The sequence below is a fragment of the Schistocerca nitens genome, chromosome 4 (genome assembly GCF_023898315.1).
Source record: "Schistocerca nitens isolate TAMUIC-IGC-003100 chromosome 4, iqSchNite1.1, whole genome shotgun sequence".
Taxonomy (NCBI): Eukaryota; Metazoa; Arthropoda; class Insecta; order Orthoptera; family Acrididae; genus Schistocerca; species Schistocerca nitens.
Genome location: NC_064617.1, coordinates 776,408,863 through 776,425,915, shown reverse-complemented (window position 1 = coordinate 776,425,915; position 17,053 = coordinate 776,408,863). Strand labels below are relative to the sequence as shown.

Genomic DNA, 17,053 nt, shown 5'->3' with positions numbered 1-17,053 from the left:
AGGATGAGCACACTTTACAGTATTGTTTACTGTGTACGGTAGAGAAACATTTCAGAGATGATGATTATTTGTATCAGCATGACAACACACCCTGTCATAAAGGAGCTTTCTTGAGACAATAGCTTGAGGATGTTAACATTCCTGAAATGAACTGGCCTGCCCAGAGCCATGACCTGAACCCACTGGAACACCTTCGGCATGAGTCAGAACATTGACTTTGCTCCAGACTCCAGCACCCAACATCACTACCTTCTCTGATTCTGACTCTTGAGGAAGAATGGGATGCCATTCCTCCACGGATACCACATTGAAAGTGTCTCCAGCAGAGTTTAAGCCATCATAAAGGCAAAGGGTGGACACATGCCATATTAATGTCCAATAATATGTGTCCGGAAACAGTTCAGAATTGGATATTTTCTGTATCTGTACCTCAAATCTCTTGTCCACAAAACTAGGCCAACTACAGCATGATTAAGGAAAAATTAGGTTAATTTTCATGATAAATCTACTAGAACCCCAAATATGTACCTCACTGAACACTTTTGTGAAGTACTTGAGAGTTAGTTGTGTTCTAGATTGCCAGAACATTAGGTATAAACTATTTAACATGCTTCAAGGAAAATGGAATCAGATTATACATTGATACTATCACAACTTACTGGAGTCTTTTCAAATATTTAAATGTTGTAATTGTAGCAAAAGTGCATTCTATGCACTGTAAGTAATGGATACACTGTCAGAAAAATCATTAGGTCTCTGAAAAACAGTAACTCTTTTGGCTATGATGATATTTCAACCAAACTCCTGAAATGTTGTGTTGACTTGGTAGTGGCCCCATTGAGTTACCTTTGTAAGTATCAATGAGTCAAGCTATGTTTCCTGAAAGACTGAAGTATACAGTAGTAATATCCATCCATGAAAGCAGTGGTTGAAAATACCACTTCAGTTGTAAATTACTTTATTTTCATACGACTGGTTTCGGACTGTTATAAGCCAATCCTCAGGTGTCATAGGTGTGCTGTGGTCCCCAAGCACCGCATGTACCAGGGGTAGTGTGCTGCCAGGCATGGTGTATTGCCTGTGAGCGCGGAACAGAGTGCTCATAGACAGCACACTGCGCCTGGTACACGCGGCACCTGGGGGCCACAGCACAGCTACGACACCTGAGGATGGACTTTTAACAGTCCAAACCGGTCATGTGAAAATAAAGTAATTTACAACTGAAGCAGTATTTTCAATCTCTGCTATAATGCTCAATTGCAGATGTTCTGCCAACAGGATTGTTTGCCGTCCATGAAAGTTGAGATGAGTAAGTGACCTCGAATCACAGAACCATCCATCTCCATCCTGCATGTTCAGCATTTTTTGAAAATGTAGCTGATGTGTAACATTGAACCATCATTCTGATAGTGACCTTTTAACAATGGCACAGTTTCCTTTCTGTAAAAACTTCTCTGCAGAAGAAGCAATATATGCTTTCACAAACTCAGTCAGGTTGAAATAAACAATAAAAAAATTATCGTTTGGCATTTTACATGATCTTACCATGACCTCCAGTTCTGCCAGTAATAAAAAATTCTACTATAGAAACTAAAATGGTGTGGTGTTAACATGAGTCCCCTTGTATGGATGGTGTCACACCTCAACAACAGAAAACAGTTAATCACATAACCAATGATATTGCTGAGGGTGGGAAAACATAAGCAAGAAGTAGCAGGTTGAAGCATTGTTTGCAGAAGTTGATGGGTATATGTGAGGAGCACAGCTGCAAACACTTCAGTCATCTTCCCTTGCACTGTGAGATCCAGCTGCTGAATGTACGTGTCATATACGGTATACGCTCTACCCATGTCAAATGAGTGAATGTTGTCCTTAATGATAACCTGCTGCATAATCCCAGGGTGCATATGGCCAACACCAACCGAAAAGTTGTCTTGCTTTGCTAGCATTGTGCCTCCTGAAAAGTAGCTGCACTGAATGAAACAAGAAAGATCTGAACTTCCCAAAATCTTTAGGGTCATCAGTCAACATACCCATAATCAAATCAATCTGATCAGTAGAGATTCAAGCAGTGACAACTCAGAAAGCCTCAGTCCATAGATTGTGTGGAAAATTCAAATCTTTTAGAGAATGGTTGCATTAAATAAAGGACTTGCTCATGCTTATAAATAAAAGTGAACAACCCAGAATTCTCACAACAGACACTGATCAGCAATTATTAAGTGCAGAAGCAGTCTACAGAAGTTAAGACTTCCAGTCCAGTCTGTGTCCATCCATGTGCACTGAGATCAATATCCCAAAGGCAATAGCAGAAGCACTGAAATTCCCTTTTGTGGAAGTGCTGTGTTATTAACTATTTTCCCTCATACATACAGATAATCTTGTCAGTATTGTACATAGTTAATTAGTTTAAAGCAATATAGCAGTGCTGAACCCAGAGCAGTTTTCTCAGAGGCACAGCTTTCGTGCTGTTCCAGTTAAAACATCTGAGTTGCTCCAGTGGAATAGGTAACAACAGAATTTCTAACATAGGTGTTTTGTGGTCTCAGTGCATTTCGTCCTTGAATCTTACATGTAGGTTATGCATCTATTTCAATCTAAATTCTTTTTGATATGCTAAAGATACTGATGATATATTTGCACTTTGATGAACAATCACTGTGGACTAATAGAGTAGGGAACAGAACATTACGTCATTGTATTAATCACTGAGATTCAAGTATCAAATTCATTTTTTGAGACCTGTCTACCTTGGGTGACCTTGCTGGTAGCTGTGCTGCTGCTGGCATAGCTCTTGACTTCAATGAAGCTCACAGACCATCTGCCCAACACTGAAGGTGCTTTAATTAGGACAGTGTCCCAAGAACCCTCAAAATTGTTAAATACGAAAATCAATATAGACCTAAAAGTCAATGTAGACCTAAAAACACTTACAAATTAATAATGTAACAGTACAAAATATTTTTCAATCAGCATAAATTAAATGAACTTCAGCATATGTCCCAACATGCCTATCTACAAAGACCTCAATTTCACAGAGCCTGAAATGGGATCCAGTCTGTCTGAGATTTTTCCAACAACATCTAGAATAGCTTTTCATCACCCTCCCAATCTCTGCAATATCCTTGCCAGGTCCTATGCTCCTTCTGCACCCATCTCTCTACCCTGTGGCTCCTACACCTGTGACAATCCCCATTGCAAGACCTGCTCTATGCACCCTCCTACCACCACCTATGCCAGCCTTATAACTAGCAAAACATATACTACCAAAGGAAGAGCCGCCTGTGAAACAACACACCATATACAAATTATTATGTAAACACTGCTCGGCCTTTTACATTGCCATGACTACCACCCAGTCATCAGTTAGGATGAATGGGCATAGGCAGAGGATTTATACAAGCAGTACACATCCTGTTGTAGAGCATGCTATACAGCATGACAGCCATGACCTCAGTATTTGTTTCACATCATCTGGATACTTCTCCCAGACACCAGTTTCTCTGAATTCCACAGGTGGAAACTAGTGCTACAATATGTCCTTGGTTCTCGCTGCCCACTTGGCCTTAATTTACATTAATTTCTTCCATCTTAGCAGTTCTTCACAGTAACTGCTACTTTCTTCATTCCATTTTAGTTTTCTATGTCTTTCATTTTATGACCTGTCTGTTTTTCTATGTCCCCCCTCCACCTCTGTTGCATGCAATGCACTTAGCTTTTCACTCTTATTAACTTGTGCATGATGTTTTAGTAGTAAACTGTGTTTTTCACATTACTCTGTCTTCCATCTTTAAACTCTCAGGTTTTCAAATCTTGTCCCGTACAGTCCTCAACAATCAGTTTTTCCTTTTCATCCCGTCCGGTAAGTCTCCCCTGATCTGTGGTTCTGGGTGACTTTTCTGAACTGCATCCTTTTCCTAAACCTCTCGAGTCCTTTCCCTCCATCCCTCTTTCTTCTCTTTCAACTCTTCTGCCAGAAGAAGGAGCCAATGGCTCCGACAGCTTGTATAAGTTAAACCTTTTGTGTGTGTGTGTGTGTGTGTGTGTGTGTTCTCCTGACACTGCATGGTGGGTAGATTTATTTATCTACTGTTACATTATATTGTCAAAAATTGATTATTTTCATTGTTAAATAAAAAAGTTTTCAAATTGTATGACTACAATAATATGTATGATTTCATTTTCAGATAAATTCCCAGTTATACAAGCCACTGCATATTCTGAAGAAACAGTGATGCTGAATGGCTCAAGTACAGTATTGGGATGCACTGTTCCTTTCATGATTAAAGGATGTTGGCTGAGGCATCCCAATGGAGAAGTCATTTCTGTGCTACCAGACAAAACTTTCAGTCAAAGATATAGATATTCTGGTGACAGTTTTGGTTTGGGTCAGTGTCTGATTAGATTAAATGTGTATGTGGAGGATTCTGGTCAATGGGACTGCAATGTTGCACTTGATGGGAGCAAAACTGGAGATATTTCAGTACCATTTAGAGTGCATGTGAAAGGTATGTAACTGAAAGCATAGAAGATGGAGTTGTGAAACAGAAGATGTTATGCAATAATGTTTACTGATGCAAAAAACATTAGTAATCCTAATTTTAATTTGCAGCTAACAAGTTGTCTGTCGAACGGAAAATAATTGACGCTGCTAATGGAGATAGCACACTGTTGTACTGTTATAGTACTCAACACCAGCAGCCTCTTGATATGTGCCATTTTATTCGACCAGATGGAAGAGGTCTTACCCTTGATGGGAGTAACAGGTAAGTCCACATTCTATGAAATTTTCAAGTGTATATATTCTGATACAGTATGGTACATCTTTCGTAATGGATATTTTAATAAACTGCCCAAAAAATGTTCTACCCACCTAGATGTATGTGGATGTGTGTGAGCCTTGAATCAAAGGGAGCAAGGAATCAAAAAGTAAGTCTTATGAAATTAAAAAATAGCTTTATTGTGAAATAAAAAGTAAACTGTAAGCAAGGTAATGACCGTCTGCTTGAAAGTACTGTACACATTTTTGTACATCTGTGACATCAAATCCACTTCTATATATAAGTCTCTGACTATACGTACTCTGCTAATCAACTGTAAACTGCATGGCAGAGGGTACTTCCCACTGTAACACAAACTAGGGTGTTTTTCTTATTCCGTCATGAAGTTGTACTATACTCCTAGTTTTTTCACTTAATACTTGTTATGGTAACTATGCAAATATGTTTTCACAAGATATTTGGTGTCTATCCTCAACTGTTGCCAGTTCAGGTTTTTCGGCATCTCCCTGATACTCTCCAAGGGATTGAACAAACCTGTGTCTATTAGTGCTGCCCTTCTTTGTATATTATCAACATTTCTATGTTTCTATTTGGTATGGGTACCACACACTCGAGCAGTGTTCTAAGATGGAACAGATAGGTGCTTTGGAAGTAATTTCCCTATCAGGATGGCTGTATTTTTCAGATATTCTACCAATAAACTAAAGTCTGTCAACTTCTTTATCTACACATGGGGCTGGGTGATCATTTCATTGCTACAGACTGCTTATCCAGATATTTGTACAAATTGATTAATACCAGTTGTTACTCATTGATACTGCAGGCAAAGGTAATTTCTGCAAAACCTTTATACATTTTTGGGTTTCATGGCAAGCAAAATTTTACATTCCTGAACATAAAAGCAATTTGCCCTTCTTGCAGCAATTTGAAATCTTATCAATATCTTACTGAATATTTGTGCACCTTTTTTCAGGCAATATTTCATTATAGATAATTTGATCATCTGCAGAAAATCTGAAGTTATGATTAACATTGTCAGCTTGGTCATTAATAGACAACATGTGCCCCAACACAGTGCTCTGGGGCAAGCCTATGAGACAATGACTACTCATTGAGGAATTTTCTTCAATGTGTGAGATAGTGTTAGAAAAAACTACTCTTCAACTAACTTTTGACTTAAGATGTCTGGCTACAGCCAGCAGACTTCTAACTCTTAATAATTTGACAAGGATGTAGCTCCCATAAGAAATTTTTCCTTACAGCAATCTTAGAGCTCTTAGGCTGACAATTTACCCCAGATGCATTAAGAAGACCAAGTCTTCATAAAACTCAAGTTTAGTAACTGCTGCAGAAGTACCAAAAGCAGAGTTGTCACCTACACAACTAAAGTACCCCCGGAAACCTGAAATTACTATATCTGTTGATGACACTTCATCCAAGATAACATGCCACATCCTCCATACCAAGAAAGCCTCAGTCTAGTCACAAGTCATATTTGATACCCTCGTATGTTTGTACTTTCATTAATAAGTGTTGATATGGTTGCTTTTCAGAAGTAAAGAAATATTCCATTTACCTGACTGCCTTGATCCATGGCTTTGAGGGCATTTGGTGATAAAATTGTGAGTTGGGTTTCTCACTGCCAATATATTTGGAAACCATGCTGACTGGCATTCTGTTTCAGATATTAAACGGCACATGGTTATCAAAAATACTGGATGATAGTTTCATGAATCACTGTTGCTACCCTTCTTGTAGATAGATATGACCTGTAGTTGTCAAAGATACTGGGTGGCAGCTTTGTGAATCACTGTTGTTACTCTTCTTGTAAATGGGTATGACATGTGCACATGTTATCAGTCAAGGAGTCTATGGTATATTTTTGTTAAAACAGGGGCATACTAGCAGCAAATTCTGCATAGAATGTAATAGGGATTCCACCAGGCTAAGAAGATTTTTTTCTGTTTTAGCATATTCAACTGTTCCACAATACCATGGACACTAATACTTATAACAGTCAGCTCTGTTGGGGCAGAAACTAAACTTGGGCAGTACTTCAGTATTTTCATTTGCAAAGAAACATTTAAAAATAGAGTTCACCATTTCTGTTTTGGCTTTGTTACTCTCAATTTCAGCCCCTGTATCATCCATGAGTGTTTGGACATTAATTTTTGTGCCAATTACTAGTGGAATTTCTTTGGGCTTTGTGAGAGGTATTTCTGTAAGATTCTGCTATGAAAATCACTGAAGGCTTGACAAATTTCCATTTTGACAGCCATATGCATTTCTCTTACATCTAATGCACAGTAGTTGCTGTTTCTCTACAGAGACTGTATATCATGGAGGGTCCCATCCATCACTGAGTGTTCTGCAAGGTACTATAACTATTACTTTGTCAATTATTTTTCCTTTTTACCCTTTATTCTTTTGCAATCAATTGCTACAGCCACTTCATGGTCACTGGTACCAGTTTCACTGTGGCCATCTTCAAAGTGGTCAGGTCTATATGTTGCCTACATTTCCATCATGAGTGGTTTCTAAACTATATTTTCTGAGTAGTTTTAGAGGTAGTGCTTAGTATTGTTTTACCAGATGTCTTGTCACATCCTACACTTACAAAATTGTAACTATCTAAATCACTTGTGTGCATCCCACAGACAGCCTTTGATGTATAGTGGAGCTCTGGTCCATTTAAATGAACGTACAATTTCCGAATCTGATATTGGACAACATTCACTAATATGAAGATGGTATCTGTTCTTTCGAACTCTTACAGGACTTGGTAAGATTGTCTGCCACAAGTAATGAGTGTAATGGGCAGGGGCACTACAAATGTAGTGTGTGGACATTAAGTTAGGAATGTGGGTTTCACGAGGAACATGCAAGGGATTAATCCCTGCATTCGCACTATCCTCTGTGCCCTCGGTGGCTCATATGAATAGAGCATCTGCCATGTAAGCAGGAGATCCCGGGTTTGAGTCCAGATCAAGACACACATTTTCAATGGTCCCCGTTGATGTATATCAATGCCTGTCAACAGCTTAGGGTCTTGATTTAAATATCATTTCATTCTAAGAGAGTTTCATGGTCACTGATGGTATCTGTTCTTTCAGACATGTCCGAAAGAACAGATACCATCTTCATGTAGTTAAGGCTAACCAGCCATTGACCTTCTTCTGAGCTGGATGCACACACATTGGTCAAACTCTTACGCGACTCGGTAAGATTGTCTGCCGTGAGTAATGAGTGTAATGGACTGGGGCACTACGAATGTAGTGTGTGGACATTAAGTTGGGAATGTGGGTCTCATGAGGAGTGTCCAAGGGATTAATCCCTGTAGTCACACTATCCTCTGGGCTCTTGGTGGCTCAAATGGATAGAGCATCTGCCATGTAAGCAGGAGATCCTGGGTTTGAGTCCCGGTCCGGGCACACATTTTCAACTGTCCCTGTTAATGTACGGTATATCAATGCCTGTTGACAGATTAGGGTCTTGATTTAATTACCATTACATTCAGTAATGTACCGCTGCACCCCATGAATTGTAACATTCTTAGATCTTCCTCACATGCTGTCAATATGGTGGTCAAGATGCTGCTCAAAGTTGCCTCTATTAATGATGGGGGCCCCACAGAGGACATCTACTGTGTAAACATCATTCCTGCAACTACATCTTCAAATCTCAACTGGCCTTAGCAGGTTCAAATGGGTTCATGCCAACAAATACAGCAGATCATTCTATCAGGTTGAATCCTTTCTCCTGGAGGAAGCTGTTCAGGGGGTTGTTGCACTGTGCTCCTGCATTATTAGCCTGAAAGGCAAATTTATCACCAAAATATTGGTAGCAGATCTGTACAGTAATCTTGAGGATCCTGCCCTAATACAGAACAACCCTAAAATTACTCTCAATACTGATGAGAGGCACCTCGCATCAGTACATGACACCAGCCAAAAATTTAACTCGCCCAACTCTGTGCTGAATACAAGGCACTGCATGCCTGAGTTATGACTGTCAGACAAATCCTGCACCCAAATGAACCCTGACACAGAGGTCTTGTACAACAATACACCAGCAATAAGTGACTGAGATCTTAGGGTGACGGTGTACCAAGCAACATCTTCTTTTATGTCACTGAATGATATTCTTTGTGTAGAAGCTCAATCATTGAAAAGTTATCAAAAGAAACGGAAACATGGAAAGGAGCTTATATAAACATAGAAATGATTGGTCTACCAGGAATAGATTTGTCTTATTACCACATTTTGGCTGATGCACTGCATTCTACTATAACAATGACATGGAACCAACAAATAGAAGATGATAATAAGCAATGATAAGCAGATACTGGACCATACAGAGTGACCGTAGCATGGGATGACCACCATTTTGTTTGCCTGTCTGTAATTGAACATGTAGCTTCATCTACTGCATTGACTCAGTGCTGGAGCATTGCAATAGATATGTAAAGTTCTGAAATTTTCCCTGCATATTTCTTCTTCTAATAATTTCCAGGTATACAGCCAGATCCCGTCAACATTCTGCCATTATTCTGGTGGCAGAATGTCGACGGGATCTGGCTGCATACCCGGAAATTATTAGAAGAAGATATGTACAGCTCTGCATAAATAGTTTATTGTCGTGCACTTATATTATGGGCAGGATTAATGGCTCAGGTGTCATTGCAGTGGCTTTCATTTCACAAATCTCAACTAACTCAGAATGCAATTAGCATGTGAATTTCATAAGTGGCACAATAAATGTTAAAATGTAGTGGTTTTAGGTTAGGGATTGTCAGAGGATCCAGTTAACTGGTAAGTTAGAATTCTGAGTAGCATGCTATATTACCATATGAGCTGACAAGGAACTTGGATCCCAGATGGAACAAATGGCAAAGGCTCCTGCCACACCGTGGTAGACATGGTGCCACCAGCAGTCGACCATATGTTCGCCCTGAAGATAGCCCCTGTGATGGGCTGAAACCGGTTGGCACTAATTAAACGAAAAATGTAATTAAGACTGTTTTCTTAATACTAAGTTAAAAGTGCCTGACATTTCATTCATCACATCTAAAAGGGATATAACTGATGGGCAACTTGTTCAAAATGGACCTCCAGTAAGCGCTGTTAACCCTTTGTGTACTTGAATACAAAATGTGATTGAGGGAAATTCCCCAGGTACAAAACCAAGCCCTTTTTTGACTCCACACTATGTTACTTAGAAGTTCTGCTTGCAGCTTGGTGTGCCTTCACACCATGTTGAATTCCCAAACATTGTTTTGTAAATGTAATAATTTGTGTATTTTGCCATGGACCTCTTCAGATTTATAAAGTCTATTTCAGTCACATGCATTTTGTTTGATTAATGTTGCAATTTTTTGAAACATTGGTGTAGGAACAAGTAGTATTTGGAAAATAAAGAGCATTTGCTTCTACTTAAATGTTGGCAGCTCAAAGCTCATACAGGGTGACTTATTGATTCTTTATTAAGTCATAGAAGGTGATGTTTTGCTTCAATAATCACTTGACTGCAGGTGAAAGCAAACAAAAATGGCTTCGAAAGTCATTGTTCCTACCAATTGTAAAGTGCATGCTGTAATGTGATCGACAGCTACTCAAATTCATTAGATGTTGTGCATACAGTGGTGAGTGAAGAAAATGTTAGACAGTGGTTTCAAAGACTTTAAAAGTGGGTGTACAATTCGTATGATGAAGAGCGAAGTGGTAGATCCAGCATCCTAATCTATGAAATCAGGTAACAAGCATACTTAAAACTGTCATCTGATTTGTGATTAACAACTTTTGCTCTGGATGATGAGTTTCCTCATGTTAGATGCACCACTATTTACACTATTTTCGTAGAGAAGTTTGGATATTACAAACTATGCAAGATTTATACCAAAAGTACTTACTCCTCAACACAAAGAAGAAAGAAAAGACAACCATTTTGGACCACTGCAAAAAAATATGGAAATAATTTGGAAATAAAACAAGCAATCTCCTTCTTAAAGAAATGGGTTGGTACACAATGATTTGAACATAATCAACTCAAGACTGTTGTCAACAGGTTTAATTCCCATGTGGAGAACTTCTAAGCTGAGAGGTTCAAGCAGGCAATGTGACATTATGAAAAGTGTCAGGAAGTGAACATCGATTTTGTGAAAAGTTAAAATGGTTTAATACATTTACACATGACTTAATGGCCCTTAACAGTAATGGAAATTCCTGGATGGAGCAATATGTAAAATAAGGGGAACGGAACCACACTGCTGACTGATATATGGAGCACAGAATCATGCAACAGTAAACAGCATTCTCAATAGCTTTTGAGATTTGCTCTTTTTCAAGTGCCTTACATCTGTGTACTCATGTAAATATCAAGCAAGCAGTTCCTTAGTATAACTGAAGAAACAACTTTAGTATAGCTGAAGAAACAATGGCTTTTTCCAAACTGGAATGTTCATTTTAGCCTTTGTAACCACAAATTGTAAGTAGTACTATAGTGATTGGTAATTTTTCATAGGCCATATGACATACAGAGTTAGTTTATAACACCTGATTCTATTTTTTAACACTTTGGAGACTGGCCACTTAGCAGTATAATGGAGTTAGGAAACTGACCATTTACTAAAAAAAGATGACAGAAAGTATAATTATCCTCCCAAGAAAAAAGTGTGAGGAGAATTATTGAACAATTTCTTCCTCTTGAGCTTCTAAAATGTCTTACTCACTCAACAGATATCACATATTTGAAGCAGTATTACAGAAAACTGGGAAACCTAACAAGTACATACACAAAATTACATCAATGCAATCATAGTGGTTCAACTATCCATGACAGCAGCTTTTACATTCGCTAATGTTCCTTTCAAAGTAATTATACAAATTGACAACAGAAGGCAGCACTAGTCCAGGCACAGTTCATGAGACTTCTGTACATTGTTTCCACATGAAATGAGTTTAGTTTTCAAGCATTAGGTCTCTTATGTGTTGAGAAAATTGTGGCCCGACATACACTTGGATGTGGTCTTTTTACCATAAAGTTGCACCCCAAGCTATGCTTGGGCTTGGTCTCCAAAGTGTTAACTGAGTTACCCCTCCAAGTCCCTGAAGATTTTCCTCCATGATCAGAGGTACAAAACATGATGAACTGGGTGAATGAATATTCTAAGCTAGTCGCTGCTAAAATTATTCTTATACTACCTGCTGCATTTAAGCATTTATTCATTCATTAATACATTCATTCACCATGTTCCATGGTTCCCATCATGACGAGTCTTCAGGGTGTGGATTAAGTTAAGCTATACATTAACAAAAGACACACAACTTGTGGAAATTAACAATAAACTATCATTACACTCTTACTGCTATTTTTTATCTCAGCTACTAAATTAAAAGGAAAATTTCTACTTTGGAATAGGCTGCTATTTCCTAGTTAAGTTAAATACCTGCTGTTTCTTTCTATTAGTGGCTTAATATTTGCTTGATTACACTGATTTTTTTTCAATGAAGAAACACAGCTATGTCTGTAATAATATGGGCCTATTTACAATATCCTACTACCTGCAATGCAGCTTAACAGCGAACACTGCCCCTTGCCATTAGCTAAAAGAAATTTTCATTCCTTGAATCTATGTGATTTAAACATGTAAAACTTTATTAAAATGGTCTCTAGCTGATTTCATGGTTTTGACTATTAGCTTGTTTGTATCCTGATATTACTGTGGCACAACATTCAGAGAGATTTTCAGTACAATATTCCTTAAACTGATAGGCTTGAGATTTAATTTCATTGACTTATGTGTTACTCCACCTGTATTGTATAGACATAAACAAATATCTAAGATTATTATCATGTAATTGGATAGATAAAAAAAATCTACTCAACAAGCAGCAGCAGGAGAAAACACACACACACACACACACACACACACACACACACATGATTTGATTAGTATCAGATTTATTTCATGCATCTTAGCTGCAATGGTACTCTATCTGCAGGGTAATTGAAGCAAGATACAGTTACTTTGGGAATGGACTGGATCTAGGAGACTGTGGCCTACGCATCACATCTGTTACAGCACAGGACTATGGCCAGTGGACATGTTCAGTCAATTTCCTTAGTGCGGCTTTGGAAAATATTGTTAATATTGAACATATTCAAGTTAATCAGAAAGGTGAGTGAGTTATGTTTCCCTCATTGTAGATTGTATTTTATTGGTCCTGTTGTCTACATAGCAGTTTATGCATAAGACATTGGACAAGTCAAGTTATAAATATACAGGCTGAAAGTCATTTCAAGGCATACATATTTAAGCTTACAATAATACACTTTACATGTAAGTATTTATATAACATATTTCATAAATTTAAATATTCTTCAATGGAGTAAAAGCAGTGATGCTGTAAATACGACTTTAGAGATTTTCCAAATGTATTGACCTCAGTGATAGCTTTTATGTTTTCAGGAAGTTTGTTATAAAGCTTAACTCCCATGTGAAAAGTACCTTTTTGGCACAGTGCTGTGCTGGTTTGAGTCATATGTAAGTTTCTGTTTTGTCTGGTAAAGTGCTCATGTATATCACAGTTTTTTTGCAGACTCCGGTCCTTGCCTATTACATTTAATTTAAAGAACAAAAGGGTTTCCATAATGTATACACACGGTAATGGAGGAATACCAGATTTCTTAAACAGGGGTTTACAAGAGTCTCTAGGCTTGCACCCAAACAAGATTCTAATGGCCCTTTTTTGTAGTTTAAAAGTGCTATTAGCTGTTTTAGAGTTTCCCCAGAAGGTGACCCCATATCTAAGACGAGAATGAAAGTATGCATGATATGCATTCAACACTGTTTTCTCACTACAGCATGATTTTAATGAACAAAGAAAGTAACATGTTTTGCTCAGTTCTGCATTGAGATATTCAATATGCTTATTCCATCTGATGTTACTCTGCAGCCAAAGTCCTAAGAATTTTGTTTCAGTACTGTTACCAACTGGTTTGTCATTGATACAGACTGATGGGATAAACATGTCCTTGATAGGAACATTGTGGAATTGCCATTTACTTTTATTGAAAATATCTCACAGATAAATATGCTAAAACTTCTTCCAAAGATAGTGAATTAAAATTTCACATCACAATTATAATTTATTATACACTAGTCATAACTTTTAAAAAGGCATTCTTCTCTTTTCTCACATCAAGATATCACAAGTACTGACTGCAGAAGACTCAAATGGAAACTAAATGTATTAAGTAACAGTCAGTTCATATAGATTTATGAATGCTAATTTCGGTGAACATTTAAAAATGAGAACCATCAACCAAGACAATTTCAAAAAATTTTTTCTCTTGATCCCTTCATTAATAAATTTCAGTATTACTCATCTACAAAATGCATCATCCACACAGTTCTGTCTCTTGGTTCTCAATATGTGAATCAGAAAAAAACCCACAAATTTTTGACAAATAGAGTTTTGTTGACATCTGCTTTCAAACAGTACTAAAACACAGCTGAAGTCATTGCAACAATCTTTATTTTTTGAACTGTGCAGGAATGAGCAGTGAACTATTTGATCATCAGTTACTGGTCAGTTTTATATATCTTTTTTTAGAGTAACTATTTTACCTTTATTTTTAATGGAACATTCAAACGTTTGTTGCCCTGGATGACATTTTCTGCTTGATAGTTTTTGGCAAGTTGTATGGTCGTCGCATGTTCCACTATCTCCTCATCCCTCCAGTGCTCCAAGAGAGTGTGGGTGATACTCTTTTTGTGTCTTTGCAGTAATGGAAGAATAATACAATGTGATTTGTGAACTACTACTTCTTCATCTTTGGCCAGTATTGCTGCAAGGCTTTCTTTCTTTCTTTCTTTTGCTGCCACCTTTACCCGCATTGTGCGCAGGGTCAGCAGGGTTTAGTATGGAGTTGGCATGGTTAATTTTAAGGAGTGGCCGGATGCCCTTCCTGCTGCCACCCCATACCCCCCAGGATGGAAGTAGTGTACCCCAGCTGTCTGCATCCAGTATAAATCGTGAAATTGTGTGAATGTGTTTCAAATGACTGCAAGTCATGTAACTGAGGTGGGACGTGGGGACCAGCCTGGTATTCACCTAGTAGGATGTGGAAAACTGTTGTATGTAAAATAAGAGGAAGACAATCACTTGCTTGTAGTGGATTGATGCATGGAGCATGTAACACATAACAGAAAACAGCATACACAAGCTTTCTTTCACTAGTTCTTTTTCCAGCAATAATACAATCGTTCACACACACAACCTCATGACACTTAAATGCACCCTCTCATGGCCATGGCAAGATTAATTATTGATACTCGATTAATGAAAGCAGTTGCCTGAGCTGATGGAGGTGGGGTGGGGATAAGAAAGGATGCAAGGAGCTGGAAAGGGGTAGTTGTCTGGACAGATGACTTCATGGCTGCACAACAAAACAAAAAAAGTGCAGGATTTCAACAGAAAGAAATGTGGGAAGAGGAGGGGCTGGAGGCTTGGGGGAACTGAAGGTGAGAAAAAAAGGGCAGGAAGGAAAGGTGGAAAAGAGAGGTGAAAATGAAAGATGAAGATGGAGAAAGGGGGAGGAGAGAGAAGCACTCACACTGCTCATTTCCTTCACCACCTCTCCAAAGTTCCTGTCCCGTTATGACCAGTCACCCTGTCAGTCACTATGGATGTGACGTCCTTGTACACAAACCTCCCCCATGCCCATGATCTTGCAGCCATGGAACACTACCTTTCCCAGCATCCTCCTAATACCAAACCCACCACCTCTTTCCTAATACTCGTAACCAATCACATCCTGACCCACAATTATTTCGCTTCTGAGGGCCAAATCTACAGACAAGTCTATGTTATTGACATGGAACTTGCATGGAATCATCCTGTAACAACTTATTTTGGGACCATTTGGAGGAATCCTTCTTATCCAGTCAACACATAAAACCTCTTGTCTGTTTCAGATTCAATGATGACAGTTTCATGATCTGGACTCCTTTGTTCCTCCTCCTCCTCCTGTCCCAATCTGCTTCAGGGGGTCCTTCTCTACTCATCAAGTGACATTCCTACATGTTGATCTCCACTTCTCAGATGGCTTCATAAATACATCAATCCATATCAAGTTTACCATTCGTCAGCAGTACCTTTGACATCTGACACCCACTCCTCCATATAAAATGTTTCTTCCTTACAGCCTTGCTATTCATGGACACCATATCTGCCGTGCAAAACAGGAATTGTCAAAATATGCCAATAACCTTACCAGAGCCTTTACTGACAGACAATATCCTACCTAGCTCTTCCATAAACAGGCCATCTGCTCCACTGACACCACATTAAAGCTGTTAACCAACCACTGACAAGCACTCCTCTGATCACCTGGTATCGTTTAGGCCTCGAAAAGCTTAGCCACATACTCCAACACGGCTTCACTAACCTCACAATCCGAGATGAGGAATATCGTACCCAAAATCCTTCCCACTTCCCACAAAATAGTGTTCTGCCACACTCCATACCTACAGAATGTCGTTTTCTATCCCTCTTCCAATCCTTCTGCCAGTCCTGCACCCTTTGAGTCATTCCTTTGTGGTCAGTTCAGGTGCAAGACCTGTCCCATACACCAACCCACCACTTTCTACCACAGTACAACCACGGTCATTTCCTACCCAATAAAAGGCAGGGCCATATGTGAAAGGACCTGTGTTACACATCAGATATGCTGCTATTACTAGTTAGTATGAGCCCAGGTTCAAATGCCAAACTTGGTACAAATTTTAATTCATTGCTTTGGCCTATATGCATTATTGTAGATAAAGCTGAGATTTAATGTTCCCGTGGAACATATGATTTAATTTGATTAATGTATCATCTAAACCTGAGGTACAGGCAGGGTTATCCTCATTTCATGCATTGCTAAGGTGCTATTCCAATATTAGAGACGTCTACAGTACTGAAATGAGTTAATAAAGGGAATATCAAGCTGAATTAGGGGTGAATTGGAGTTTGTGTTAGAGAGGGAGACATACTAAGGTTAACTGTGCTGCTCTGTTAGCCACAGTGCCAGGTTGCATAGGGTCCAGAGCATCTGCCTTGTGAGCATGACACCCAGATTCATATTACAGCCTTGGTAAAGTTTTATTCATTGCTTTGGCCTTTATTTATTACTATACAGCATTGTATGTGGGCATGACAACTGTCTACTCACGTGAATGTTCACCACCAAACTGTGACAGACTACAAACTTAATGAACCAATTGC

General features: G+C 38.7%; 1 protein-coding gene across 1 annotated transcript in view; it reads left to right on the top strand.

Annotated features, from left to right (window-relative positions):
* Positions 1–17,053, top strand: part of LOC126252561 (uncharacterized) — a 261,987-nt gene that overhangs the window by 175,425 nt on the left and 69,509 nt on the right. The window contains exons 6-8 of the mRNA XM_049953461.1: positions 4,188–4,508; positions 4,613–4,766; positions 12,782–12,957. Of these exons, the coding sequence (XP_049809418.1) occupies positions 4,188–4,508; positions 4,613–4,766; positions 12,782–12,957 (651 nt within the window). The remainder of the gene's footprint in view (positions 1–4,187; positions 4,509–4,612; positions 4,767–12,781; positions 12,958–17,053) is intronic.